The sequence below is a fragment of the Diplotaxodon limnothrissa genome, linkage group LG5 (assembly GCF_057381915.1).
Source record: "Diplotaxodon limnothrissa isolate DT_005_m linkage group LG5, D_limnothrissa_male_GT1.1, whole genome shotgun sequence".
NCBI classification, from domain to species: domain Eukaryota; kingdom Metazoa; phylum Chordata; class Actinopteri; order Cichliformes; family Cichlidae; genus Diplotaxodon; species Diplotaxodon limnothrissa.
The window spans coordinates 11,224,938-11,252,383 of NC_140600.1; the positions used below are offsets into that span (position 1 = coordinate 11,224,938).

At 41.4% G+C, this 27,446-nt stretch overlaps 2 protein-coding genes across 2 annotated transcripts; one reads left to right on the plus strand and one right to left on the minus strand.

The window, feature by feature from the left end:
- The first annotated feature begins 593 nt into the window (after positions 1–593).
- Positions 594–14,569, plus strand: myh7ba (myosin, heavy chain 7B, cardiac muscle, beta a). The gene is made up of 43 exons (XM_085353035.1): positions 594–718; positions 1,310–1,413; positions 1,525–1,668; positions 1,819–1,975; positions 2,083–2,110; positions 2,404–2,511; positions 3,076–3,079; positions 3,187–3,279; positions 3,395–3,458; positions 3,539–3,637; positions 3,724–3,827; positions 3,941–4,079; positions 4,189–4,307; positions 4,592–4,741; positions 4,983–5,153; positions 5,222–5,401; positions 5,497–5,629; positions 5,724–5,800; positions 6,139–6,226; positions 6,323–6,440; positions 6,528–6,651; positions 7,088–7,224; positions 8,915–9,170; positions 9,270–9,512; positions 9,660–9,836; positions 9,923–10,068; positions 10,159–10,249; positions 10,327–10,716; positions 10,797–10,923; positions 11,010–11,128; positions 11,244–11,440; positions 11,533–11,716; positions 11,894–12,059; positions 12,157–12,281; positions 12,363–12,478; positions 12,559–12,751; positions 12,839–13,042; positions 13,128–13,253; positions 13,369–13,539; positions 13,638–13,742; positions 13,820–13,915; positions 14,099–14,233; positions 14,486–14,569. Exons 1-43 carry the CDS (start codon positions 622–624, stop codon positions 14,495–14,497), a joined length of 5,817 nt encoding a protein of 1,938 aa, XP_085209161.1. The 5' UTR covers positions 594–621; the 3' UTR covers positions 14,498–14,569.
- A 103-nt stretch (positions 14,570–14,672) lies between these two features.
- trpc4apa (transient receptor potential cation channel, subfamily C, member 4 associated protein a) lies at positions 14,673–26,920 on the minus strand. Its single transcript, XM_085353036.1, has 18 exons — positions 26,765–26,920; positions 24,146–24,274; positions 23,890–24,006; positions 23,698–23,755; positions 23,533–23,588; positions 23,268–23,396; positions 22,452–22,653; positions 22,109–22,294; positions 21,844–21,986; positions 21,625–21,756; positions 21,468–21,526; positions 21,182–21,367; positions 20,915–21,005; positions 20,687–20,827; positions 20,478–20,589; positions 20,047–20,159; positions 19,687–19,893; positions 14,673–17,335 (listed from the first exon to the last, which is right to left on the minus strand). Exons 1-18 carry the CDS (start codon positions 26,888–26,890, stop codon positions 17,198–17,200), a joined length of 2,325 nt encoding a protein of 774 aa, XP_085209162.1. The 5' UTR covers positions 26,891–26,920; the 3' UTR covers positions 14,673–17,197.
- Positions 26,921–27,446: the final 526 nt, after the last annotated feature.

The window sequence follows — 27,446 nt, forward strand, 5'->3', positions numbered from 1 at the left end:
CAACTCTCTAACACTCCCTCGCTGTGTGTACAGTGCATAAAATAACTGGGATACAAAAATAGCCGGCTTGAGTTCAGAGCAATGACAAAAACGTAGCTTTCCTTTTGTGTCAATTGAGACAGCCGCCCCGCACCAATAGGAGTCGGAGGAGGTGGCATATGCTAATGAGGGACAAATGTCCACTGACCGTGACCTTGAGGAAAACAGTATAAAGGAGGGCACATCCCAGTAAGCAGTTATTTCGTTGTGCTCTTTCTGAGGTCAGTGGACAACTTTTTGCCTCTGTTTGGTAGGTTGAACTTTGCGCATTTTGCGCGCGGGGATTGTCTGCCTTTTTAAAGAGTCCCAATTTATTTTTTAAGAGTAAAATAATCTCGCTTGCCATTGCTTCGTCGGTTAACGGTCTTTACACTTCTGTAGTTTTCTTCTGATTTCTTAGTAGCGGATTTGCGCTCTTTGCGCACAGGCTGTTTTCGTTTCATCCCGTCGTGGAAACTGAAGTAACCACAGGCGCTTTGACATGTAATGAGCTACTGACCTTAATGCAAAGATTTGTCTTCTTATCAAAGAAATTCTTCAACTGGTGCCTCCAGTTTTCGGGGCCGGCGAGGAGCTGCCACCATGTCGCGCTTTGACGTGAAAGAGTTTGGAGAGGCTTCGCCGTTTTTACGCAAATCTGATCGGGAGCTGCTGGCGATGCAAACCACGGCTTTTGACGGTAGGCCTTTTAAGGAGACTTCAAAGGAACTAAACCTTAAAGCGCTTCACTTAAGAAATAGTCTTTTTAAAAAAGGAGAAATCTATCTGATGTTGTGCGATTAGGCCTTTTCATTTTAGTAACAAAGCTGTGTTTAATGTAATGTTTTTAAAGGGATAAAACAAACAGTTTTGAAACAACAACAACAACAAAAATGCGTAAACTATGTTTGGAATTTTAAAATTGAGATCATTGTGATCGCAACAAATGCATCCTAACATAACAGAACATATATTAGTTAGTTATTAGTTATTCATATTTAATTCAAAGTTTGATTTGAACTTTGCATTTACATTATATATATATATATATTGTTTGTTTGTTTGTTTGTTTAAATCTGCTTAACTAAATGTTTATTAACCAGTGTATGAATGTGAGAGTGAATGAATAGTGGTATTGTAAAGCGCTTTGGGTGCCTTGAAAAGCGCTATATAAATCCAATCCATTATTATTATTATTATTATTATTAAATTTTTTGAGATTTGTTTTTTTATTATCAATAATTCCCCCAATCCTCTCAATAATACTCCTCTCTCTCTACACCTCTGCCAGGTAAGAAGCGAGCTTGGATCCCGGATGAAAAAGAGGCTTACATTGAGATCGAGATCAAGGAAGTCAGCGGTGACAAAGTCATTGTTGAGACCAAAGATGGCAGGGTAAATGTTCATCCCTCTGTGGTACGGTGGTACCTGCTGACACATCTTCTCATGACTTTAACTGTATCTGCATGATTTCTTTCTCATGTCTTTGTGTGTCCATCGCCTCAGACCCTGACAGTGAAGGACTGTGACATCCAGCAAATGAACCCTCTAAAGTATGACATGATCGAAGACATGGCCATGCTGATGCACCTCAATGAGGCCTCTGTGCTTCACAACCTGCGCAGACGCTACAGTGCCTGGATGATCTATGTAAGTATCTCAGCACCGAGGGATGCCATGTTTCCAGGTTGCTTTAAGTGGCTAGATTATCCAGAGTTCAGCTGTGAGCTTGTGTGAAGTCAGCCTCTCAGTAGAAAGATGGTTTTAGGCATCTTGTGTCTTGTCCCTCTGTTTCCTCAGACTTACTCGGGGCTCTTCTGCGTGACAGTGAATCCATACAAATGGCTGCCTGTCTACACAGCTCCTGTGGTGGCTGCCTACAAAGGAAAACGCCGCTCTGAGGCACCGCCGCACATCTACTCGATTGCAGACAATGCCTACAATGACATGCTTCGCAGTGAGTGCACACACACACTCACGCACATGTGAAATAACTCTGCAAAGTGGTCTAACGCAGGTGGTGTCTTTTTAAATATAAACACACATCTATTCTGTCTTCATCAGATCGAGAGAATCAATCCATGCTCATCACGTAAGTTTCACCTGCTTTATTTTTTATTTTATTTTTAAATTTGGTCTTGTTTCAAGCCACAAATTTGGGAAGAAATACACATCTTACACACGTACAACAATTTTAAAGATTTGATTTGAAGATTTTTTTGTTTTTTCCTCCATTTTTTATTTTTCTCTGACTGAACCTTGTTCCTTCCTTTTTAATTTTTTTTACCCCACTTGTAACATGCAGTGTACGTGTACCAGTTTTGTGAGCAGTTTTTACTGTGTCTGTTTGTATGTACACTTTGTTATTTTTTTACACTCCTATAGCGGAGAATCCGGTGCTGGCAAAACTGTCAACACGAAACGTGTCATTCAGTATTTTGCCATTGTGGCAGCTCTCGGGGATACACCTGCCAAAAAAGGAGTAAGGCCGATGTGGCAACCCGTATTTTTGTTTCCTCCCGTTTTTTAATCTTTTTTTTTTTTTTGCTTCATTTAATTTTTATTTTCTTCCTCTTTTTTTTGGTCCCAGGACCCCTTCAGTGTACACCCTTAAAACCATGTCCATACATTTTCCTCACTGTCAACATGGTGAATGTGAGAACTGATTACATTCATGTCTGAGTCTCTACCTTCATGTGTTGTGTTCCAGCTGCTCCACTCTGCTTTCTTATTGTTTTTAATCATTTCTTTTTTCCTCTCCCCTTTTCCCTTTTTTATGGCTCAGAATTTTAATTTTCTCTTCTTTTCCCCTTTTGCTTTAATTTTTTTTGGGACTTTTCCGTGTTGTTTGATGCTCCCCTTTTTCTTCCCTCCGTTCATCATAAGAAACATGGTGGCCTTTTTTTTTTTTTTTTTTTTTTTTTTTTACCACAGCTTTAACACCAAGTTTCTAATTTTCCAGTCGATCATGGTGTTCCCCTTTGATTGTGAGAGCATTATTCAGTCATGGCTTCTGTGATATGACACTCACACTCTTTTCCCCTTCTTTCTTTACAGCAAGGTCCTGCAACCAAAACTGGGGTGAGTTTAGCAGCAAAATAAACACAACTGTCAAAAATTACTTTGTGTTGGCATTTTTTTTATATTACACTTTTTTTTTCTTTGCAGGGGACTCTGGAGGATCAGATCATTGAGGCGAATCCTGCCATGGAGGCGTTTGGTAATGCCAAAACGCTAAGGAATGACAACTCATCCCGATTTGTGAGTAACTGGAAACTGTACTTAGTCTAAAACAGAGTTTATGGATTGAAACATATTTGGAATTCTCTTAATGGTGATTATTTATTTTAAACTCGATGATTTCTTACGTCTGCAGGGCAAATTCATTAGGATCCACTTTGGTCCTACTGGCAAACTGGCCTCAGCTGACATTGACATATGTGAGTAAATAAAAGCGCAGAGTGATTAAAACCACACAGTTCTCAGTTTGTTTCATGTCCCACACAAACATGTCCTTCAGATCTTCTGGAAAAATCCAGAGTTATATTCCAGCAGCCTGGTGAGAGAAGCTACCACATCTACTACCAGATCATGTCACAGAAGAAACCAGAACTCTTAGGTTAGTTACTCTGGTTACTTTGGATATTTAGATACTGTGTACTACTGCTGATCTGCAAAATGATTTTAAAAACCTTTGTTTTCCAGACATGCTGCTGGTGTCGTCCAACCCATATGACTACCACTTCTGCTCCCAGGGCGTGACGACTGTCGAGAACCTGGATGATGGGCTGGAGCTGATGGCCACTGATGTAAACTTTTATCCTCTTCGCTGATAAACAAAACAAAACAAAAAAACAAACCCAAACCTGTACGCTGAATAGATTTGCAAAGTTGTGAGCGTTGCTTTCTTGATCTCTTACAGCATGCCATGGACATCCTGGGCTTCCTACCAGAGGAGAAGTATGGCTGCTATAAAATAGTCGGAGCCATCATGCACTTTGGCAACATGAAATTCAAGCAAAAGCAGCGCGAGGAACAGGCGGAGGCCGACGGCACTGAAAGTAAGAACCTGTAGTCTGCAAGGAGTGAGCATAAAAGAATGAAAAGAAACCATGCAGTTAAAACAGGGGTCATGTTTCACACGTTTTTCATCTCCCTTTCTGCTACCAGATGCAGACAAAGCCTCATACCTGATGGGAGTCAGTTCAGCTGACCTCATCAAGGGCCTCCTCCACCCAAGGGTGAAGGTGGGAAATGAGTATGTTGTGAAGGGACAGAATGTTGAACAGGTGAGGAGACGCAGTGTCTCATGTCTGTGTTTTTGTTAAGCGTAAAGAGGCATAATCCACCCCATAATAATCATACAAACATCTATTAGTACAGTGGAGTAAAAGTTCAGTGGTTGCTCTCCTACCGCTAGGCTAATGGAAGGACGGCTTCTTAATCCTCAGTCAATACACTCACCTCTCAACACACACTAGAATATGGTTTTCAAACAACAGAGGCCATCCACGTGAATGATAGTATTCCTTCTTTGTGTGTGTGTGTGTGTAACTGTGCTTGGGTGCTGAAGGTTACCTATGCAGTCGGAGCTTTGGCCAAAGCCACGTATGACCGCATGTTCAAATGGCTCGTGGGGCGCATCAACCGGACCCTGTACACCTCCCTCCCTCGCCAGTACTTCATAGGAGTCTTGGACATTGCAGGGTTTGAGATCTTTGATGTGAGTTGATCTGCATGAAAGTTCAAATAACAGTCATACAGATAAAAGTTGAAAAAATAAAACTAGTTCAACACTTGCGTGATGATACGTCTTTTTGTAACCTGATCGTTCCTCGCCGTAGCTCACACTGCAATGACTCGGCAACGCTGCAGGCTGATCTGTAACAGTTCCTCCTGTTTTTCATGCTCCTGTGGTGTCTCCTCTGAACACCTGTTCTTTTTTCTTTTTTCTTCCATTGAAGCTCAACAGCTTTGAGCAGCTGTGCATCAACTTCACGAATGAGAAACTGCAACAGTTTTTCAACCACCACATGTTCATCCTGGAGCAGGAAGAGTACAAGAGAGAGGGTATCGAATGGACCTTCATCGATTTCGGGCTGGACCTTCAAGCGTGCATTGATCTCATTGAAAAGGTGAGCACAGCGTTGTGCTGTTACACATGTGAGGGCTTATAGAGACTAACATGCTGTGTTTGGTGCAGCCGCTGGGCATCATGTCCATCCTTGAAGAGGAGTGCATGTTCCCAAAGGCTTCAGATAACAGCTTTAAAGCCAAGATGTATGACAATCACCTTGGCAAGTCACCAAACTTCCAAAAACCACGGCCAGACAAGAAGCGCAAGTTCGAGGCCCATTTTGAACTGGTGCACTACGCTGGAGTAGTAAGTTGGTTTTCACAAGAGCAATTCTACAAGATAACATTTTACATTTAATACATTACCTGTTTATACATTTGCATTTGTTTGTTTATTTGTAGGTACCGTACAACATTTTTGGCTGGTTAGACAAAAATAAGGACCCACTGAATGAGACAGTGGTGGCTTGTTTCCAAAAGTCTGCCAACAAGCTGCTTGCTTCTCTGTATGAGAATTACGTTGGCTCTGACTCAGGTACAGTTTGGATTCTGATGGATGACTAAAGAATGAATAAATGATGTTTTAATCGTTTATTAATTTAGTAATCCTTCCTTTGACACCCTTGCAGCGCCTGACCCCAAGGCAGGTGGCAAGGAAAAGAGGAAGAAGGCAGCCTCCTTCCAGACTGTGTCCCAGCTTCATAAGGTGAGGCTGATGTGGCTGCTGCAGGGCTTGTGGAAAAACACTGAAGCTGGAAGCAAATGCACTGAGAGGCTTTAATGCAGGTGTTTAGTGCAAAATTGTGGATGTCACTGGAGAATGGGGACGGAGGCAGTTAAGACTTGCAGTGATGTTTAGGGCAATGATCACATGAACATCACTTTAAGTCTGTGCTGGCTCCTCTCTTCTTTACTTCAAGGATTTCTCATGTGAGCGTCACAGAGTAACAGGTTTTGCATGGTTGATGTCTTTGGTATTTTAACAGATTATTCAAAGTATTTTTATTCACTCATTTGGTTTGCTGTGATTCTTTGTTCCTGCAGGAAAATCTGAATAAGCTGATGACCAACCTCCGGAGCACGCAGCCCCATTTTGTTCGCTGCATCATCCCTAATGAGACCAAGACTCCAGGTAAACCGAAACGTAATCATCACATATTACCAGCTGATTAAAACCAATATGGACTTTTGGACACCACGACTCATGTTTGAAACCTGTTCTGCACAGGGATCATGGATGCATTTCTTGTGCTGCACCAGCTGCGCTGTAACGGCGTGCTGGAAGGCATCAGGATCTGCAGGAAGGGCTTTCCTAACCGGATCCTCTACGCCGAGTTCAAGCAGCGGTAAGATATGCGCACACATCACTCAGATCACATAAGAGATATCGCGGTGCTATCATGGTCCTTTTTGTTTGGTAATCATTCAATCAGCTACCGCATCCTGAACCCACACGCCATCCCAGATGACAAGTTTGTGGACAGCAGGAAAGCAGCGGAGAAGCTGCTGGCCTCCCTGGACATCGACCACAGCCAGTACAGATTTGGACACACAAAGGTGTCTATTTTATTTGATATTTTTCTATGTTTCTCATAATTTATACACAGTACATTTTTTAAGATTAAATTGAAACAGTACATAAAATACTCCATATACATATTTACACACAAAGGGATAAATTAAAATTAATAATAATAATTAATCAAAATGCTAATAGTGTATAACACAGATTTTTTATATTAGCTATTAAACAATTTAACAATTCAAATGCATTTATTTAGAAGGTTTCTGTGTTTTTCTTTAATACAAATATGAATATATTTTACTTAGTACATTTTTATTGTGGCTGTATTCCTTGCATGGCTGTGTCAAAGTTAAAATGATTTTTGAAATTGAAAGTTAATCGACCATTTGATTATGCAAATAAAAATCTTTGTAATCCACACTTTTTAGTTTGTATTTTGTAATTAAAGCAGTGTTTCTTTTCATGTAGGTGTTCTTCAAAGCAGGCTTGCTGGGTCACCTCGAAGAGATGAGGGATGAGCGTTTGGCCAAAGTCTTGACGCTGTTCCAGGCGGCCGCTCGTGGCAAAATCATGAGGATGGAGCTGCTGAAGATGACGGAAAGGAGGTAAAAAAAAAAAAAAAGAAAAGAAAAGAAAAGAAAAAGAAAAAAGAAAAAGTAATTTTGCTCATTACTCTAAAAGAAGAGAAAGTGTGTTAATGAACACCAGTCTTCGAGCTCCACCTTACAGGAAGGTGAAGACATGAGTACAAAAAGCAGACCTCCAACAGTTGCTCCTCCGAACAGGTTTAATAGAGCCCGGTGAGCCGCCAGCCCCCCGGCCTGTGATACACTATACCTTATCGTTCACTCCCTCGCTCAAGTATGTTTGGCATGCAAGGGCAGTGTTATCGGCGTGTGTGAGGCGTGTGCTTGTCCTTGTATGGTTACCAGTTATGCGTGTGGCCCTGCTGTTAATAAGGGCTGCATGCCCCCCTCATCTCTCTCCCGCACACCCCACGCTCGCAGGTCTCTGGCCATTCTCTCCCTCTGCTTTCTCTAAATGAAACAATGCGGACGGTGTCCTCAGAGCCAGGTGGCGACATGTGTCAAGTGGCAGCTGCTCCGGGCCTCCCTAAAAATACAACCATCACCACCACCCCCACCCCTTCCCTGGATGCCCAATGGCCCCTGGCCCCTTTTGTCCACGGCGCCTGTACTTCTAAGTGTGTGCATTGATGGGATAGGTGGCGGGTGACAGAGGATTAAAGCTGGCTGTCGGACAGAGGGCTTTAGTTTCTAAATAAACACAAACGCTCACCTTTGAGAGGCACCCGGCACGGAGTCATGTCAAAAACGCAATCAGCCCCTCAACCCTCCCGCACAACCACCACCTCCCAACCCTTGCAAGCGCACGCTCGCCCAAACCCTCTAAACATTGACGCGAAGTCCTTGACTAATCTGCTCCGGGTCCATATTTAGGGCTGTGAGACACCATCCTGCTGAGACTAAATCAATCTGGCTACCCTGTTTGGCCAGAGTCGTGAAACATCAAAAGCAGCATTAGGTGTATGATTTCATGTGGCATCCATCTGTGTATGATTAGATACAAGGGAGTGGATACTCGCAGGGTTAGTGCCAAAAAATCAAGCGCCAAGAAGAAGTCGATAAATAAACGGGGAAAGCCCGGGATAAATCTCTCTGACCTAACCGCCCTGCGGTATAACATTTAGGATTTTAACTTTGCATCCACTGAACTTTCGAGCAGACTTGGCATCATGTGACACTACTTTAGCTACCTAATATATCCATTTATTTAAGTTTTCTATTTGAACTTCTTATCTGTAGCTTTTAGTTGTTTAAACCATTTATTCTGCACCTTTTATTCATTTCAAATATAACACTTTTAGCTCTCCAGTTAATATATAATTCTCTTTACTCGACCTTTCCCTGATTACATGCTCCCAGTAGAAGTGATCACAGGGAACAAAAACTACATTTATATTTACTTTTAATTTACTGAAATAACATTAAAGTTACACAAATTTAATTCATGTTTGCTCACATAAATATATAGAAAATATATTTTTTTTCCAGTCAAAATGTCACATGACTGTGATGTAGTTGTTTGCGTTGAGAGATCCGTTCTGAAAGTTTACCCCTGGTAAAAACATTGCCTGTATAAGCATTAAAACTAATAGGAAAAAATGACCGAACACTAAAACAGCTTTTTTTGTCAATTAAATTATGTTATATAAAACTAATTTAGCTACACAACAGGTTTTAAACAAAGAAAACCTTTTGTTGATGTTTTCAGAGAGGCTCTGATGATCATCCAGTGGAACATCCGGGCCTTCAACGCCGTCAAGCACTGGCCCTGGATGAAGCTCTTCTTCAAAATAAAACCCCTCCTGAAGAGCGTCGCTAACGAGAAAGAGCTGGCGTCTCTGAAGGAGGAGCTGGCCAAGCTGAAGGAAGCTCTGGAAAAATCTGAAATGAAACGGAAGGAGCTGGAAGAGCGGCAGGTCAGCCTGATCCAAGAGAAGAATGACCTCTCTCTACAGCTGCAAGCCGTAAGTTTTTCTCCTGATGTGCGGTATTTACACATTCAGCCTTTACACACACTGGCGTAGTGAGAAATTTGCTAAAGATGTACTTTTTCTTCCTCACAGGAGCAGGACAACCTGGCAGACGCTGAGGAACGCTGTGACCTGCTCATCAAGACTAAGATCCAGCTGGAGGCCAAAGTCAAGGAACTCCTGGAAAGGCTGGAGGACGAGGAAGAGATGAGCTCTAATGTGCTCGCTAAGAAGCGCAAGCTGGAGGATGAGTGTGCCGAGCTGAAGAAGGATCTAGACGATCTGGAGATCACCCTGGCTAAACTGGAAAAGGAGAAGCATGCCACTGAGAACAAGGTAAGAAAAATGGATGAGAAAGAGCAGTAAGCTTCCTCCAGGGGGCGCTAAGAGGCCAGAGAAAGGACCACAGCATGCACAGTGGACAGGAGTTCAGTTTCTCACTGGCTGATTGTTAAACTCATTTTTAATCTTTTTATTTTGCAGGTGAAAAACCTAATTGAGGAAATGGCAGCTCTGGATGAAACCATACTGAAGCTGACCAAGGAGAAGAAGGCTCTTCAGGAGGCTCATCAGCAGACTCTGGATGACCTACAGGCAGAGGAGGACAAAGTCAACACTCTGACCAAAGCAAAGGCTAAGCTGGAGCAACAAGTAGATGATGTGAGTTTAAGACTAAACACAGAAACAAAGTGCTGTTACACCATTTAGTCAAAATTGTAAGATGTTTTCTTTCTGTGGTTCATCAGCTGGAAGGCTCTTTGGAACAAGAGAAAAAGCTACGTATGGACCTGGAACGAGTCAAACGTAAGCTGGAGGGAGATCTAAAGCTCTCTTTAGAGTCTGTGATGGACTTGGAGAATGACAAACAGCAACTTGAAGAGAAGCTGAAAAAGTGAGGATTGTCCCATAATCGCAGATAAACCATCTTTTAAACTATAAAGAGTGAATGATAAAGAACGATTCCCGAACATTTTCCCAACAGAAAAGACTTTGAAATGAATGAAATTAGCACAAGGATAGAAGATGAGCAAGCATTGTCCAATCAGCTTCAGAAGAAGATAAAGGAGCTGCAGGTGAAAATGAGCCTTAGCGTCTAGTAGAGCAGATGTGAGCCACCATCACAAAGTAACTGACTGTCGCTTTTCTCCAGGCTCGCATCGAGGAGTTGGAAGAGGAGCTAGAGGCCGACAGGGCTTACAGGGCTAAAGTGGAGAAGCAGCGCGGGGACGTGGCCCGTGAGCTGGAGGAGCTGAGCGAGCGCCTGGAGGAGGCCGGTGGAGCCACCTCGGCCCAGATCGAGATGAACAAGAAGAGAGAGGCGGATTTTCTGAAGCTGCGGCGGGACCTGGAGGAAGCCATGCTGCACCACGAGACCACGACCGCAGCTTTGCGGAAGAAGCACGCCGACACCGTGGCAGAGCTGAGCGAGCAGATTGACAGCCTGCAGAGGGTTAAGCAGAAACTGGAGAAAGAGAGGAGCGAGGCCAAGATGGAGGCCGATGACCTGGCCTCGACTGTGGAGCAGCTCTCCAGGGGCAAGGTATAGATAGAGATTTAAACTAGTACGGGAATTGCATTTATATTTGTGGCGAAATCAAAGAATTTGCATCTACTCAACAGGCCACTTCAGAGAAGACGTGCCGACTCTATGAAGATCAAATGAACGAGGCTAAAGCCAAGGTGGAGGAGCTCCAGAGGCAGCTCAGTGAAACCAGCACACAAAAGGCCCGTGCTCAGGCTGAGAGTGGTAAGAGGCTATAATTTGATCTAAAAATCTCACAGATTTCATAGACTCATAAGTAATGCCTGTAACTGCTTAACTCCACTATGCAGCCGAGCTGGGCAGGAAGCTTGAGGAGCGAGAGGGCATGGTGTCCCAGCTCCAACGTGCCAAAAACTCCTTCAGCCAGAGCGTGGAGGAGCTCAAGAAACAGCTTGAGGAGGAGAATAAGGTCAGCTCCCAATTGATCAGTTCATCAGTCAAAACTTACCGGCTCACTCGGCGTGTGTTGAGAGTTCCTCCAGTTAAATTAACTCCTTTTCTACCATCATAACTGATCTCTTAAGGCCAAGAGCGCCTTGGCCCATGCTCTCCAATCGTCTCGGCACGACTGTGATCTCCTAAGAGAGCAGTACGATGAAGAGCAGGAGACCAAGGCTGACCTGCAGAGAGCTCTGTCCAAAGCCAACGCTGAGGTGGCTCAGTGGAGGACAAAGTATGAAACTGATGCCATCCAGAGGACTGAGGAGCTGGAGGAAGCCAAGTGAGCGTGATGTGGTTTTTAACTTGCAAAATTCGATGGCGCCACGTGATTATTTTGAGAGCTGACTTTCAGTTCTGTTTGCCTCTCATTAGAAAGAAGCTGGTGGCACGCCTACAGGAGGCTGAAGAGAGTGTAGAAGCTTCCAATGCCAAGTGCTCCTCCCTGGAGAAGACGAAACATCGACTCCAGACAGAGATCGAAGACCTGGTCATTGATCTGGAACGTGCCAATGCTGCGGCTGCTGCCCTGGACAGAAAGCAGCGGAACTTTGACAAGGTACTGGCAATGACAAGGACCCTACATCATCAGTACTGCATTCCTGATGTGACCTACTTTGGTGAATTATCTTTGCATTCTTTAGGGAATATCACCCTATTTTTGCACCTCAATCTAGACCCTCTGAGAAGCAATGCTAATAAAAAGCCAAAGAAAACCTTTAATTGTCCCTTCCAGGTGCTAGCTGAATGGAAGCAGAAGTACGAAGAGTCCCAGTCAGAGCTGGAGACCTCTCAAAAAGAGTCTCGTGGCCTGAGCACAGAGCTCTTTAAACTGAAGAACACCTATGAGGAGACCATAGAACATCTGGAGACCATCAAAAGGGAGAACAAGAACCTCCAAGGTACACATGGCATCATTAAAATTCAGCTGGAATTTACAGAAAGGTTTTCCCTTGACGTAAATTTAAATATAATACTTTCACATATCTTCTCCACCAGAGGAGATTGCTGACCTTTCAGATCAAATCAGTCAGGGAGGAAAAACCATTCACGAGCTGGAAAAGATAAAGAAGGGTCTGGACATCGAGAAAAGTGAGATTCAAGCTGCACTAGAGGAAGCTGAAGTAAGCAGCTTGCTGCGTTTATGTGCAATATTCCTTAAGAACAGTCTGCTAAATTCTTAATGCTCCATCTGTCTGTCTCAGGCTACTCTGGAACACGAAGAGAGCAAAACTCTCCGGACCCAGCTGGAGCTTAACCAGATAAAAGCTGATATTGACAGGAAGCTAGCGGAGAAGGATGAAGAAATTGACAATCTTCGGTGGGTTTTCTAGATAAAGCTCAATTACACTCTTGCTGATCTGCAGGAGTTTTTTATTTGCGCCTTTTTCTCCTTTTCAGGCGGAACCACCAGAAAACAGTGGAGTCTATGCAGGCTACCTTGGATGCTGAGGCCAAGTCTCGCAACGAGGCAGTGCGCCTGAGGAAGAAGATGGAAGGCGACCTGAATGAGATGGAGGTGCAGTTGAACCACGCTAACAGGCAGGCCTCGGAGTCCCAGAAACTCCTCAGAAACCTACAGGTGCAGCTCAAGGTGAGTCCATAACTACAGCCAGTCAGTGAGCTCACCTGATGTGCCATTGCACTCTAATGACTTTCTCCACCTGACGCATGACTCCAGGACACTCAGCTAGAGCTGGATGAGACCACCCACAAGAACGAGGAGCTGAAGGAGCAGGTTGCAGTGACAGAGCGTCGAAACAACCTGCTCACCGCCGAAGTGGAGGAGCTCAGGGCCATGCTGGAGCAGAACGATCGCTCACGCAAGCTGGCAGAACATGAACTGCTCGAGGCTACTGAAAGAGTCAACCTGCTGCACTCTCAGGTTGGAAGAAAATATTAGATGTTTTTTAAGATAGCACTAGTTATAGTCTTGTACTTTAAATGTTGGAAGGAGTTTTCCGTTTCAGAACACTGGGCTGATCAACCAGAAGAAGAAGCTGGAGGGCGATCTGTCCGTGCTGTCGAATGAGGTGGATGATGCCGTACAGGAGTGCCGTAATGCAGAAGAAAAAGCCAAAAAGGCAATCACTGATGTAAGTGCCCCAGTAACCAAAATACCAAATACAACTGTATACATCTGTGGCATAGGACTGGTTGCAATTAAGTTAGATTATTTGCCGATTTAACAGAGATTTTCTGCATTTGTAGGCGGCCATGATGGCAGAGGAGCTGAAGAAGGAGCAGGACACAAGTGCACATCTGGAGAGGATGAAGAAGAACATGGAGCAGACCATAAAGGACCTGCAGATGCGTCTGAACGAGGCTGAGCAGATTGCCCTCAAGGGTGGAAAGAAGCAAGTTCAGAAGCTGGAGGCCAGAGTAGGAAATCACATCAGTCAACTGCATATTTACATAGTCTCTCGTCCACGTGCTTTACTTTGGAGTGAGTTTTAGTCATTTGCTTATTGCAATGGTAGGTCAAAGAACTGGAGAACGAATTTGAGTCTGAGCAAAAGAAGAGCCAAGAGTATCAGAAGGGAGTGCGCAAGTATGAAAGGAGAATCAAAGAGCTCTCCTACCAGGTAACTCACTGCGTGTGCACACGGAGCATGCAGAGGTGTGCAAATAAGATGTAAGACCTACCTCTGTTTCTCTGCAGGCCGAGGAGGACAAGAAGAATCTGGTCCGCCTGCAAGACCTCATCGACAAGCTGCAAGCCAAAGTAAAGAGTTACAAGAGACAGGCCGAAGAAGCGGTGAGTTTTCTGTTTGACAGTAAATGAAAGCTGTAATCGAAGCGATGATTCTAAGTGATGTTGTTTAAACTACAAATTTCTGAGCTTTTCTGTGCGCCACCAGACTGAAAATATCAATAGAATACTCAAAGATCTTTTAGTTTGGTGTAAATTGAATATTTTTCTTGGTTTTCTTTTACGCAGGAAGATCAGGTGAACACCAACATGTCCAAGTACAGGAAACTCCAGCATGAGCTTGACGATGCAGAGGAGAGGGCCGATATGGCTGAATCGCAGGTCAACAAGCTGCGTACCCGCACCCGGGATCAAGGCACCAAGGTCGGTAAACAACCCACAATGCATTTCTTGTTACAGCTCACTGCAGAATGGAATTGTATGACCTTTGGAAGAATATTTTAAAATTAGCCAGCGGGCTCCGTAGCATGGACTAATTTTAGAAGAGACTAGATGTAATCCTCTGTTAAAGATGAACTCACTTTAGCCCTCTCATGTGATCTGTAGCACGGTTATGAGTAACTCTGACACTGTGTATGTTGTTGCTAACAAACATCACTGTCTCGTGCTTTTCAGCTGGCCGAGTGATGGAAGAAAGCTGCCCTCAAACCTACGACAGTCAGCCAGCTGCAACAGCTGTGCACCAACTGTGATGGCGCACCCTCCAAATAAAGACTTTTAAACCTTTAAACGTGTCGTGTGTGTGTGTGTGTGTGTGTGTGTCAGTCAATGTGATAGAGAGATGCGATTCAACAAAGACAGTCTAAAGAAGAATTTATTATATGATTAATTTGACAAACAGCTGTTAAATAAGGAAATTAAACTTGAATACCAGCATTAGAGCAGGAGCATGAGGGCAAGTTTGTCACCGAAGTGTTTATTAGAATGTGGAACAGATTTTGTGAGTTGAACAGGGTTAGTCAGAGATTAACCATAAAGATGAAAAATAGATGTATAATTTCCTAAAGCCGTTTTACGACAGATTGTACACGACATTACTCACTGTCAGCATCTTTGAAATGCCGTTTGTCGCAAACCCCATAGATGCCGTCAATCCTAGTGAGATACAATCATCTTCCTTCACTCCCTCCCACCCCAAAAAAAAAGCACCATATAATCAGTTGTAAAAGTGTGTTTAGGGCTTTTTATGACCGTCCCCCTCATGCTAAACATTACATAAAATGTACAGTTAAAGTCAAAGTCAGGGGTCTAAAATAAGTCAAATAGTGTGTTATATTATGCAGCATGTTTTTGGCCAAAGAGGATAACATTTCACCATTTTTTTCTGTACAAACTAATGAATGAAAACTAAGGCCTACTGGGTGGATCACACCACATACAGCATTACTATAGAGAACCAGTTCTCTTGTGCATCATACAGAAGGGTCACTCTCAGAAACTCATCACAAAGCTACGGAAACTAGGGTGAAGAAAATGTTTATACAGGTATTCCAAAGAGCTCACACCATTCATGCTTTCATACCAACAGCTTCGTCCGACTTCTACCACCAACGGCTGAAGCGATAACAGCGTAATAAACAATCTGTCCTGAAGAACACCGTTGTAAATATTCTTGGGCATCCAACAAAGAAATGGAGAACTCGAAAAAGAAGCACTTACGGGTACTTGCGTTACTTTCACTGCAAAGCACAGAAGATGAAGTCATTTAAAGTTTGCGCACACCAGTCAAGAGTTTTAAGACATGCTAAAAGCTAAAAAATAGGAGAACCTTAAGAAGCTTTAAAGCAAATAGAAGGCTTCAAAAAAAAAAAAAAAAAAAAAATTGACATGTTCACTTGCATCTCAAGGCAAAAAAAGCACAACTCGTGGTGTCGGAAATGCCCTCATACATTCACGTGAACACAACGTGCTGGGATTAAATCTGTACACTTGTGATTAGGAGTGGTTTGATCTGTACGGCGTTGGGATAAAACATGAGGTAGCTGATTCATTTGTACTTGTTTGACTGGACACATCCAAATCTTTTTAGCTCTGCATCTTCCATTTCAACAAAACAGGAGCACATTCAGGCTGTGGCCAACTTTAACACAGCCACGCTCATCGTTTAAATTAAAGCTGAGCTATGCAGAAGGAGCCACCAAGAAGATTGTCATTCTCAGCTTGAAGGTTTCAGGAAATGCCAGATACCAGAGAAAGTGGAGGATTTCCAATCAAATGCTGATGTTGGGTTGAAAGCTAATTCGCATAAAGCAAACTTTGGGTATGGGGTGAACAAAAACTCTTATTTTAACACTTACACCTGCATAGTTTATTCTCTTCCCAAAGCATTTTCTCACAAAAGCTTCTGTTACATAATGAAGATTTTTTTTAACAAATGGGTTAAAATATAAACAATAAAAACAAATGTGCAATATTTTATTCTACAATTTATCCAGAGCTAAAAGCCACCGTTTTAACAACACAAAATATAAGTCAAGAAAAATAATAATAATATTAATGAGTCCCTGGGTGGGGCTTCTGAAGCCATAACTGAAGGGTGGTTTTTAGATGAGAGGTACCCCATGTGATATGTGGAAAATGCCAGCACACCCTCAAGCTACCTAAATGTGCTGAGTGGAGCCAGAAAGCACCAATGAACAATAGCCACCTAATAAAATAGACAGACGGGTTCATTGAAAATTCTCTTTTTAGAGGACTCATAAGGGGGGGAGAAGGGGGGGAAAGTAAAAAGCCATTTTCCTCCAAGCTCAGACAGTGGAGTGACATGGAGTCAACAGAGAGCATGAAGTTAGTGCGAGAGTGAGGCTGGTGACTCCTGGCAGCCCTGTGACACACCACTAACCTGCACGTGAAAGTTCAAGCTGCGGTAATTTCCAAACCAAGTCCATTTTTTTTCCTAACATAACTTGTTGAATCATACATATTTATCATAGAACTTTCTAGGTTATATAAAAAGTTTTATTTTAAATTTCACCTAAAGCAAACAACCAATGCAGATGTCATTTTTTGAAGGTTGTTTAATTGTCTGTTATACCATGTGGCCAATCTGGGGTGGGCATACAGGTTTTCCTCTTCTTTCTCTTGAAAAGCGGATTTAACTCAGTGAGAAGACGATGGCCAGGAAAACTCCTATTTGCTGAAATCTGTGATGACAGCCTCCATGCGAAGGTGTAGACAGCAAACAGGTGAGTTTTTACATCCAGAACACAGTTCCTAAGCAGCCGGACGGCTCAGCTCAGCGGGGTCATTGCCAGCTTTAGGTGTCCATGCTCCATGTGGCCATCTGCCCCATCCCATCCCCAGTGCACTAAGTGCACACACTGGAGGTCAATCTTCCAGCAGATCTCTGTCCAGATCCATGAATGGTTCATCGATGTAGCTCGCTATGGCACACAGAGAAGTCCTGTCTGAACCCAGCAGCACTGATACAGTCTCCTTCCAGTAGCTGAATGGGATACAGGAGCTCTGAAAAAGGGAAAACCAAGATGAATAAGAACAAAAAAAAAAAAAAAAAACCCCACAGCTAAAAGGTATCCCAGCTATAGCTATAATAAGTTATAATTAGTTATTCAAGTAGCCTTTTACATAAAAAGAGTAAAAACCAGTAAAAGGACTTTTACTGGTTTGTATGAACAGATAAATAGAATAGAACAGAATAGAATTCAACTTTATTGTCATTGCACATGCACAGGTACAGGGCAACGAAATGCAGTTTGCATCCATCCAGAAGTGCTTTAGTGATATAGATATATTACAATATATATTAGCAATAATATAGATATGTAAGTATATTACAGAAATGGGTCTATTATGGTGTGTTATAATGTACACGGTATGAAGTATGTTGTGAATATTCTATAACTATAGGTAAGTACAGGCTGTAGTGAGAAATAGGTTAAATCAGAATAGGTTAGCTAGATGTCTCTTGGATCAATGTTAACACTTACAGATGAGTGTTCAAAAATAATAATACTTAAAAATAAATAAAATAAATAAATAATAGTCTTGTTATAATGCCACTAATTGCCACGAGAACAGACTTAAGACTTGTTTATCTAGGCTAAAAGTTTTCCCTAATTTTGTGTTTTGATAACTGAGATTCAAAAATAGAAATAGAGGTAATCAATGATGCTGAGATCTGGTGACTAACACCACAAATCATAATTGGCATCGTTTAAACATGAAACCACTGAAAATGCAAAACACCCTACACAACACCGCAGAGCTTCAAAAATCACCTTGTTGTAGGGTCAAACGTTTGGATCGGCACTATTCTCCTGATGCAAGCATTAAATCATTTTGAACTTATGAAATTAGTTCTTTCATAATAAGCTCTGCCCCCCCCCAAAAAACCCATCTCTCTACACCAAAGAATTACAAAAAGTGCATACATCTCTGTAATGAGGGCTTATGCGCTAATATCCTTTACTCTGTCACTACATGACCTGATCAAACTGTCCACCACTAATTAAATGTTTCCCTTCCAAATTAAACCAATGGCAAAGCATCAAATGCCAACTAAAATCTCTGACCCCATTTATAGAAGTATTTCCCACAGGAAGCACTTCTTGTGTTAAGCAGTGTCTGTGTACCCTATACGTTTATAGTGTTTAAATTTGATGGGTACTGAAGACTACAGTAAGTTGGTATGTGTCAAAGTCATTAACCTGTGGCAGTCAACAGTGTAATTAGGTTGGACAGTGCAAATCTAATGGAAAATTGTAGCAGCCAAGTTGGAGACATCTGCCACTTGGTGGCAGCAGAGCAAGCAAAACAAACACATTGACATCACCTTGTAAAACTGTTATGCTGACAGTGAGTGGGACATTAAGAAACATCTTTACATGTTCTTTTACAAATGAAAGAAAATGGCTTCAGAAAACAGTAAGAAGTCTGGGTTTTACAGAATTCCTGTGATAGAACTTTTAGATTGTTTTACTTTGAGCTCAATGACCATTTTGCTATTTTGTAAAGTTATTTCCAAACATCTGTTAGTCACATTGTTGCTTGTGAAAGGAGCTGAGCCCTCCATCTCCCTCCCATCAAAGCAAAATCTGTTGCACCATCTTCAGCATTAAGTCCCACTAATGAGTAAATGTTGCTCATAGAGTTGATAATTTCATAGGGCAGTCAAATATTTTAGATCTACTTACATAATCAATGTTTAAACAGCCATGTGAAAATTAAAGGGGGAAAAAGCCCTCTTCTGAGACAACGCTACAGCAAAAGTAAACACTTCGGTTTTGGTATAACTTAGTCCCAGCATGTGTATTTTTTTCATATTAAATAATATAAAAAGAATTTTATATTTGTTTACCTCCAATTAATTAATCACAGTTTGAGTGGAGAACACAAAGAGCACATACATTTTCTTCTTTTACTCTAGTTTTATTTAACCCCTGATGGGCAGGTGGATTTAACAGGGATTCCTGACTGGTGGTGGCTACTGCTGCAGATGATATGTGGCACTTAAACATTCAGCAGAAAGAAACTATTTTTTAGAAGGGCAGGTTTTTAGTTGTGGTGGTGTGGCGTGGGTATTTCAGTTCTTGTATGGAAAGTCCCTGACTTACAGAAGTTCTTCACAAAAATGAAAGACAATATCTAATCTGAAAGAACTTCTATGCACCTCTACAATTTACAAGTGCTGCAGCACAGCAATCAAAGTCTTGGTTTTATCACTGTGCTTGCAAACGTTTCTACTGTGGAATGTTTTGAAGGTGTAACACAAATGCCAGTTAATATAAGTGAAGAGATCATTGCTTCCTGCCTGTGATGTTGGACCTGGTTGAGTGTTTGTACGTTCAGCTACTCACATTCTCCAGACAAGTGCTGTCTTTGTCCTTATTGAGGTAGTGGCGCTGCCAGAATCGCAGTAGGTTGTGAAAGTTGTTAAGCAGGCAGCCCGGGTACTTCTCAGCATACTCCTTCTCACGAAGGGCGTTGAGGTAGAAGGGCAGTTTAGCCTTTCTTCTGGCCAACATCAAAATCACCAAACTGGTGTTTAAACAGCTGACATTCTCCTGTAGAGAAACAGACCTCAGTTATAATTAAAAAATGTTAAATGCCAAATGTCTCTGAACTGACTTACAGTTTACTTTTAAACAGACTTTTTTGCTAAATAATCACCATGATCTTCTATGAAAACATGTGGCAAGGTGTAAATGAACCCAGACCTGTGTGAGTGTCTGTACATTGATGATGTTGACCAGTCGGAAAAGGAACGACAGCCTGTTCTCAACTCTGGCCATGTACGATAGCAAGCAGCACTCAGAAAGTACCTCCACCACTGGGAAACAACAAAGAACACAAAACATGTTTGTAAAGTGGAGGGAAAAAAAACAACGTAATAAATCAAATAAATGTATCAATGTACTCTCACTTCTGGCGCACATTGTTTCATCAGCTATCAATTCCACTTCAAACTCTTTGCTTTCTTTTAGATTTTGTCAGCAATCATTAATTTTATGTATTCTTTAAGCACATTAAAGTCCCAAAGATAAAAAACAAAACAAAAAGAAAAAATAAATAAAAGAAAATGCTCATATTAAGTTCTGCCTTAAATATTCTATAAACACCAGTTTACAACCATCAAATTTCCATTTACCTTTGACATCTTCAGTCTGGCTCTCAAAGCGGTCCAATGAAAGAACGATACAGCGTACTAGCATGTTTGAATCCACGAGGGAGCTGTTGATCTGTGTTAAAAACATCTGAAACTAAAAAAGAAAAGAAAAAACCATTAGCAACAATGCAGTAAGATCTTTTTCAGCCAGTATATATATTCTTAATAAATACTAGGATCTATCATCATACCTTTTCTGGAGTGTTGACATATTTGTTGAATCTCTTGAAAGCATCAATGTTGAACTTCATGAGCTCACCAAGCAGATCGAAGTAACTCTGAAGGACATCGCGAGATGTACAACCACTGTCTATGATGCAGAACAGGATGTGCTGTCGAGGAATGAAAATGGAAAGTGAACACCGATTCACTAAAGAAGAAGAAAGATCTCTGTACATGGGTGGTAACATTTATCTTACTTCTAGTAGGCCCCTCTTCAGAAGGAACATTTGGTCTGCATAGGATGTGGCACCTCTGAGGAAACTTTCCACTGCCCTTGCCTGCCAGAATCTATATATAAACACCCAAGAGAAACAATCAGCTAAAGCAAACTACACAGAGAAACCCCGAGCAGTCATTTAAATGGCACAATCTCTGATTCTCCAATATGTGCATGTCAGACTTTTAAAGAGATGGCTGACTATATAATCTGCATTATCTCCGTCTTTGGCCTACATGACACTTACCTGAAAGACGAGTCTGGAGGCTCCCTCTTCATGACAGTCAGGAGACGTGTGAGGAGGCCCTTCTTCCCATCACACACGAGGCTTCTATCTGTATTGACAAGAGCTTCCACCTCTGGGATATTAGCCTTCATGGAAATGGCACTCAGTTCATTCAACTCCTGGCTATTTAGAAGGAGGTACTTGTTCCTGAAAGATAGGGAACATATTGAAAAGGTAAATCAACATTTGATATTTCATTTAAGGTTAAAAGTAAAAAATAAAAAAAAATAAAAAAAACGCTGCTTACTCGTGATGATCACTGAAACTCTGAAGTAATCGCAAGAATTGGATTTTGAAGGATATCTCCTGTGTGACAGGAATAAAGAGTGTTCACCCTCCATATTTTAAAAAGTGATATGTAATTGTAATGATGAGTTTAGGACTACTGAATTGAAATTTCATACTGGACTACAGTCACAGTTCTCATTCTGGCCATGCACAACGTGATTCGAAACTGTATATTTCCTCCAGATGAGCTTGTCGAACAGGTTGTTGAGCCCTGGGATGAGACGAAACTCAGCCAGCATCTTGTGAACCTGAGAGGAGTTACAGGGGGGGAAAAAACAATTTAACTCTGTTCAGACAAAAAATTCAAGCTCAGCTCTAATGGTGGGGAAGAGTACCTGATTCCTTTGACGGCCCATCAGAAGAACACAGAGCACATACAGTACTTCTACTTTATACATAATCTCATGGACAATCTTCATGGACTGGGGCAGTCGATGTCTCAGAGGGCTGGTAGCCAGAGAACTCTCATCTGACGACTCTGTAGGTGAGGAGAGAAAAAAAACAACAGAAAAACAAAAAAAAACATGTCCAAATGTATTATTAAAAGTTCACGGGAATGCAACCATGAGTTAGCAGTATCATAAATGCCTTTTTTCTCACCTGTACTGCTTTGCTCAGGTTCCTCAGTGGCCATCTGCATGAGAGCATCCAGTACCAGAGCATTATCCAGCCATGTGTACCAGTCCTCCAGCTCCTGCAGGAAGTTAGCACCTGTGGCTTCAGATACCTTTCTAGTGGCCAATTTACAAAGCCGCTCAATGAATCCTGGGATGCTCAGCAGGGTTACTGTTGGAAAAAAAAAAAGGCCTGTTAGTTCAGTTTAATGACATTTCTTGTTACAAGTGTCAGAAACAGGGTAAACAAACGCAGTCAAATGCACTCTTGCTATTGCACAAAATAAATTACACAGCCAATAAATCTTTGAACTCTGAAGACAACCTACCCTGGTTGACCTCTGCACGTGAAGGACTTGCATTGCGTTTTTGCTGTGCATTTTTGGCCAACAGGGTGTGCTTGTCATCATTTCCCACATCAGGTTCTGAGATTGTGACAGAAAGGATGCGACAGAAGTTGGCTAGCTGTTGCTGGTCAAAGCTTTGGACCAGACCCGACAGGTTAGGGATGCCCTCTAACTGGATCATCTCCTGAAAGGTGTGACCAGATGTAAAACATCAAATGTGAACAGAATGCAGACATTGCAACACTTTCAAAAGTAACTTTTGAGACAGACCCCGACTAAATTTGATTTGACCCAGCAGATATATGTATAAATGCTACATGCCAGTTTACGCGTAAGACCTGAAAATATTTACTTCTTTTGTATTTACAAAACTGACAAATGATCAGAATAATACATACTAACTAGGCTAACTGTGACTTATACATTTTCATGGACCAAAGGTTTATCTGTCATAATTAGTAAAAAGATTAAGGAAAGCTGCTAAGTGAAGTGAGAGAGATGTCTAAACCATCAGGAGCACACAGAATAAAATTAAATCAGTCGCATTTTATAATCTCCACAGTGCTCTGACAGATAGTTGGCTTAGTTATGGATAATTAAGTAACTGGAGTTTTTGCCAGAGTCCACCCTGTACTGGTCGCCAGTCTGTCGCATGGCTAACACATGATTATAATCCATTGCTTAAAATCCTTTTTAAATAGTTGAGTAACTATGCATTAAAGTGAAGTCAAGAGATCCATAAATACATTTACCCCCTACTGTCACTTAATCCAAGTAGAACTCTTTACTTTGACACACCTTTTTTACTCCAAGAATATCTTCAATAAGAGTAGCAGTCTGCAGAAAGGTCTTCTTGTTTGTCATCAAGGTGAAGAGAAACAGAACAAAGTCATCCCTAGCAGCCAGACTCTTTGTGACGCCCTCCGTCTATGAATTTAAACAAGGAATTTTACACGGTCATTAAATTATGCAAAAATGATTCTGCATCAAGGCAAACAACTGGAAGGGAAAATATGATATGTGCGGCATATTTTATATGAAAAATATGTAACATGGTACTTACACATATGCAACAGTTGTACAGAACACTAAGGCAGTCTTTGACCAGGTCATCATTCACTGTTGTAACAGAAGCACAAATATTAATCTGACTGTTTCAGGATTATAGGAAAAAAACTAAGAACTAAAACGCAGAAATGCGGACAGATGTTATGGCAGTCCTACTTACTTTTAGGTTTCTTCTTCTGCATAGTTAGTGTAGGTCTCATCAGGATTTCCACTAGAAGCTTTATGAACACAGACAAATGAGAAAACCATTTTATTTCTCCAGTATCTCAGGAGGAGTTGAGCTATACATGAGAGTTTATTCTTCAGAAATAACAGCTTCAGTCCAATAACACCACAAGAATGTAAGACTTACATCAACTCCACCAAAGAGGTCAAAAGTGTACGTGTTGGGGAAGGTGGATTCCTGAGCGGTCTTCCTGTCCTCTGTGACAAAGGACATGGCCTCCACAGACAGCTGGGATAATAATAACTGCCAAAAAAACAGTGGTCACATTACTATTTTCCCCACCAGTTTTCAAAGTAAAACACTAAGCAAAAAAAAGAAAAAAAAGGAAGCTAAAACCAGTCATTTCACTGCCTCCTTTGATGGACTAGTGCTATGTGGATACCTTAAGAAAGGTGTGGGCATGGGAGAGGTCACTGTTGGGATGGCTGCTCTCATAGAGCTTCTGCAGCAGAGTAGGGATGCCATTCCACTTGGCACGTTTATCTCTCTCCTGAAGCAGGCCTCCTGGGAGCTACAACACATAAAGAGGCAACATGAGCCCTTTTCAAACATGCACTGCAGTCCTGAACTAGATACTACTTAGAGGAGCAGTATATGAGACTGCAAATGTCAGAATCAATCCAATTAGCACTAAACAGACTTTATCCCACCAGCTCCCTAGTTTCAAGTCTGTAATGTTTGATTTAGTCAATCTGTGAATAGCACAGGTAATTGTTTTGAGAATTCACCACAAGTATATGCTGTCCTGCACATTCTGCTCAGAAACCACAATACTACATAGTACTTTCAGTAGTGAAAAATCAGTCTGACATTTACTGTCCGCTATGTGAGAAGGTCTTCTCATACTTTATTCTAAACTGTATGACGTTTTTGTGAAATCAGCTATACATAGTAAAAATATACAATTTTCTTTTAGACCTTTAAATAAAATTACATCGTTAATAAACATAAAAGCAGCGTGACATTGACTATAACACATACTCATAAAATATGTGTGTTGTCAGTCAAATAAATAATAAAATTCTCATTCCAATAGGTTTGCAACTTTCAAAGAAAGAAACATTTTATGAGTACAGCAAGGTAGTAAGCCTTCTTTTAAATGAAACTAAAAAAGCCACACCTTTGATCATACCATAGACTACAAAAGCTAACATGCCCCAACAGAGTTTCTATTTAAACCTTATGAAATCTAAAGTCATAGAGACCTTAAGATCAGAGTCATTGCCTCCCTTGATCACAGGAAACACATATTTATTGTGACATATAAACTTCCTGGAAGAAAAGAACATCTACACAAAAACATTATTGACCAAGTTAAAAATATGCGAAAGAAAATGTAAATATGCATGTTTTTAAATGTTGTTACCAGAAAACGTCTCACTGAGAAAGAATGAAATAAAAAGTTGAGATAAAAAAAAAAGCATATTTATGCATGACAAACTGACTTTATTACAATGTGTGATATCTTAACTCTGTTTACTCTGGGCAGGTACTGGTTGTGAAAACAGCAAACAAGCCCAGTCTTCCTACTGTCACTTTCACATGAAATGATTTGACCAATTCTTAATATTGCCCCCTTTTTTTATATTAAAGATGATGAAAAAAAAAAAAAAACTCAGAGAGTAATCAATCAAGGCCTAAGAACCTTTCAGGCAATTTTAAACAAAATGATCTGTAACAAAATGGGTAACAAAATTTTGGCCATGCTCCACCAACTTTGCTGAAATTGGGCAAAAAGCTGAAGAATGATCAAATAATTAGCTTTAATTCATGTCTCAGAGGCAGTTCAACCTAAAACACCAAGTGGACTGCTCTGACAACTGAAGGCTCAAACCACAGCACATGACATACCCTCCTTAAAATCTGTTCATGTGTCAGCAGAACTGGCAGGACTCCTGTGTTTTCCCAAATTACAGCAATTCATAACATTCCCTGGACGGCCTAAGAAAACTTGTTTAAAGTCGACGTGTTCAGGGTTATCGGGGGCGTTAACAGATAACGCTGGAAATACCTTGCGTTATTAGAACCTCTACTTAAGAACAAAGCTTCTTTGTAAACGTCATTACGCAGTACGCTAGCTGGAAATGTGACAGTCACGCCACTAACATATGCATTGAAAACAAAAAAGGTGTTAATAGGTTTAATCGGCTTTACAATTTGACGGCTTTTTTTTTAGGATGAAACGGGCAATATCATAATAGATATGCATGAGTTGAACGTGTGGAAACACCCGGAGAGCTGCGACATTCGTATGCACGAAGATACGTGAAAATCTAAACAGTTGGCGTAAGCTGTCGCTAGCATTAAATCAAAAACCAACCCTTCACACTTAGAAATATCGTGTAAATGGCACAAAAATAAACCTGCGAACGTTAACATACCTTAACAGCTGTTGTGGCGTACCCATTTATGGAAACGATAGTTATTGTGGTTAGTGCTGTTACGTAATCACCTGAGCTATTCTGCTGGCTTAGCTAGTTAGCTGTCGCTAGCTCCTTCACTACCATTAGCAAATCTTACTGTCGTTTATACCAAGATTACAGTATTTAGAAAATAAAGTGAGGGGCGCTGTAGAAATATTTACATTATTATAGTCAACGGCCATAAGAACAGTCCGAAGACAACCGACTTTAAAATGTTTTATATCGTACAAAACCTGGCCTCCAATGCTAAGCTAATGTAAAGCTAACAACAAAAGAGCCACTTCAACGGAGCTTTTCTCATACACTTGTAGCAGTGACAGCGTCATTTGGATTGTCAGCGAGCAAAAACATGTTTCCTGGCAATAGGTTGTATCATAGTTTAAAATTGCCAAAGAAAAATCACACCCCGTTATGTTTAGCCTGTTAGTCAAGCCCGAGCTGACAGGAGCGACTACAGCTCCAGCTAGGTCTCTCGGACAACGTCTTCCTTTCAGGCTCGATTCCAAGCGCAAGTCCCTGGTCTCAGTCGATCAACTTTCGAGTGGTTTAACAGTCAAAACAAATGTCGTTTCTCCCACCTGTGTTCCTCGACTGAAGCCCTGGCCGGTGATTTTAGTGGCCGTGAACTTCGTGATGATATTGCTACTGTAGTTTCTTCGTTTTCCTCTCGTACAAGGGGACTCGCACCCCAGAAGCGTCGCCATTATTTCTTCTTCCTGAACTGAACTGTTTGGGCAGGAAGTGAAAGGCTTTGATGAATTATTTGAGGTAATTAAGCGGCATCTGCTGGCAGAGAAGCAGACTCTACGAGCTTGTGCGTTTGGTAATTACGTTCTTATACATATATACCGCGATATATAAACAAATTAAAAAATAATAATTAAAAAGAAATTCAGGCCTGCCATTAATTATTTTTGCGTTCTTATATTTTTTATATATTGCACACAAGCGTAGGCGTTATTGGCGGCGGCTGAATTCTACGGACACTTGAACTACCTTGAACTTACGTTAATTAATCTTAAACGTACGTACTTAAAAGATGAGTTGTTGCAGTGCAAGCTCGGTACAAGTATTCGTTTCACAGTAGTTTCGTGTTTTTGCGGCAATGGTAACCAGCACGACTAAAAAAACATAAGTCATTCATCGGTTTGTGCAGCTTGTTTTCAAAACTCGAAAACTGCAAAACGAATGGAAAAGTGTTGAGGATATTGTGTGCTGATAGCAAGTGTATCGTGAATTCAGTGATCCACTTCGGCACCC

Coding starts and splice junctions, on each gene's coding strand:
- trpc4apa (XM_085353036.1), bottom strand. CDS start 26,890: ATGGCGACGCTTCTGGGGTGCGAGTCCCCTTGTACGAGAGGAAAACGA. Junction 21,368..21,467: donor AGTTTCAGTGATCATCACGA/GTAAGCAGCGTT, acceptor CCTATCTTTCAG/GAACAAGTACCTCCTTCTAA. Junction 19,894..20,046: donor ATGTACAGACACTCACACAG/GTCTGGGTTCAT, acceptor GTTTCTCTACAG/GAGAATGTCAGCTGTTTAAA.
- myh7ba (XM_085353035.1), top strand. CDS start 622: ATGTCGCGCTTTGACGTGAAAGAGTTTGGAGAGGCTTCGCCGTTTTTA. Junction 3,828..3,940: donor TGGAGCTGATGGCCACTGAT/GTAAACTTTTAT, acceptor GATCTCTTACAG/CATGCCATGGACATCCTGGG. Junction 5,402..5,496: donor TGGTGCACTACGCTGGAGTA/GTAAGTTGGTTT, acceptor GTTTATTTGTAG/GTACCGTACAACATTTTTGG.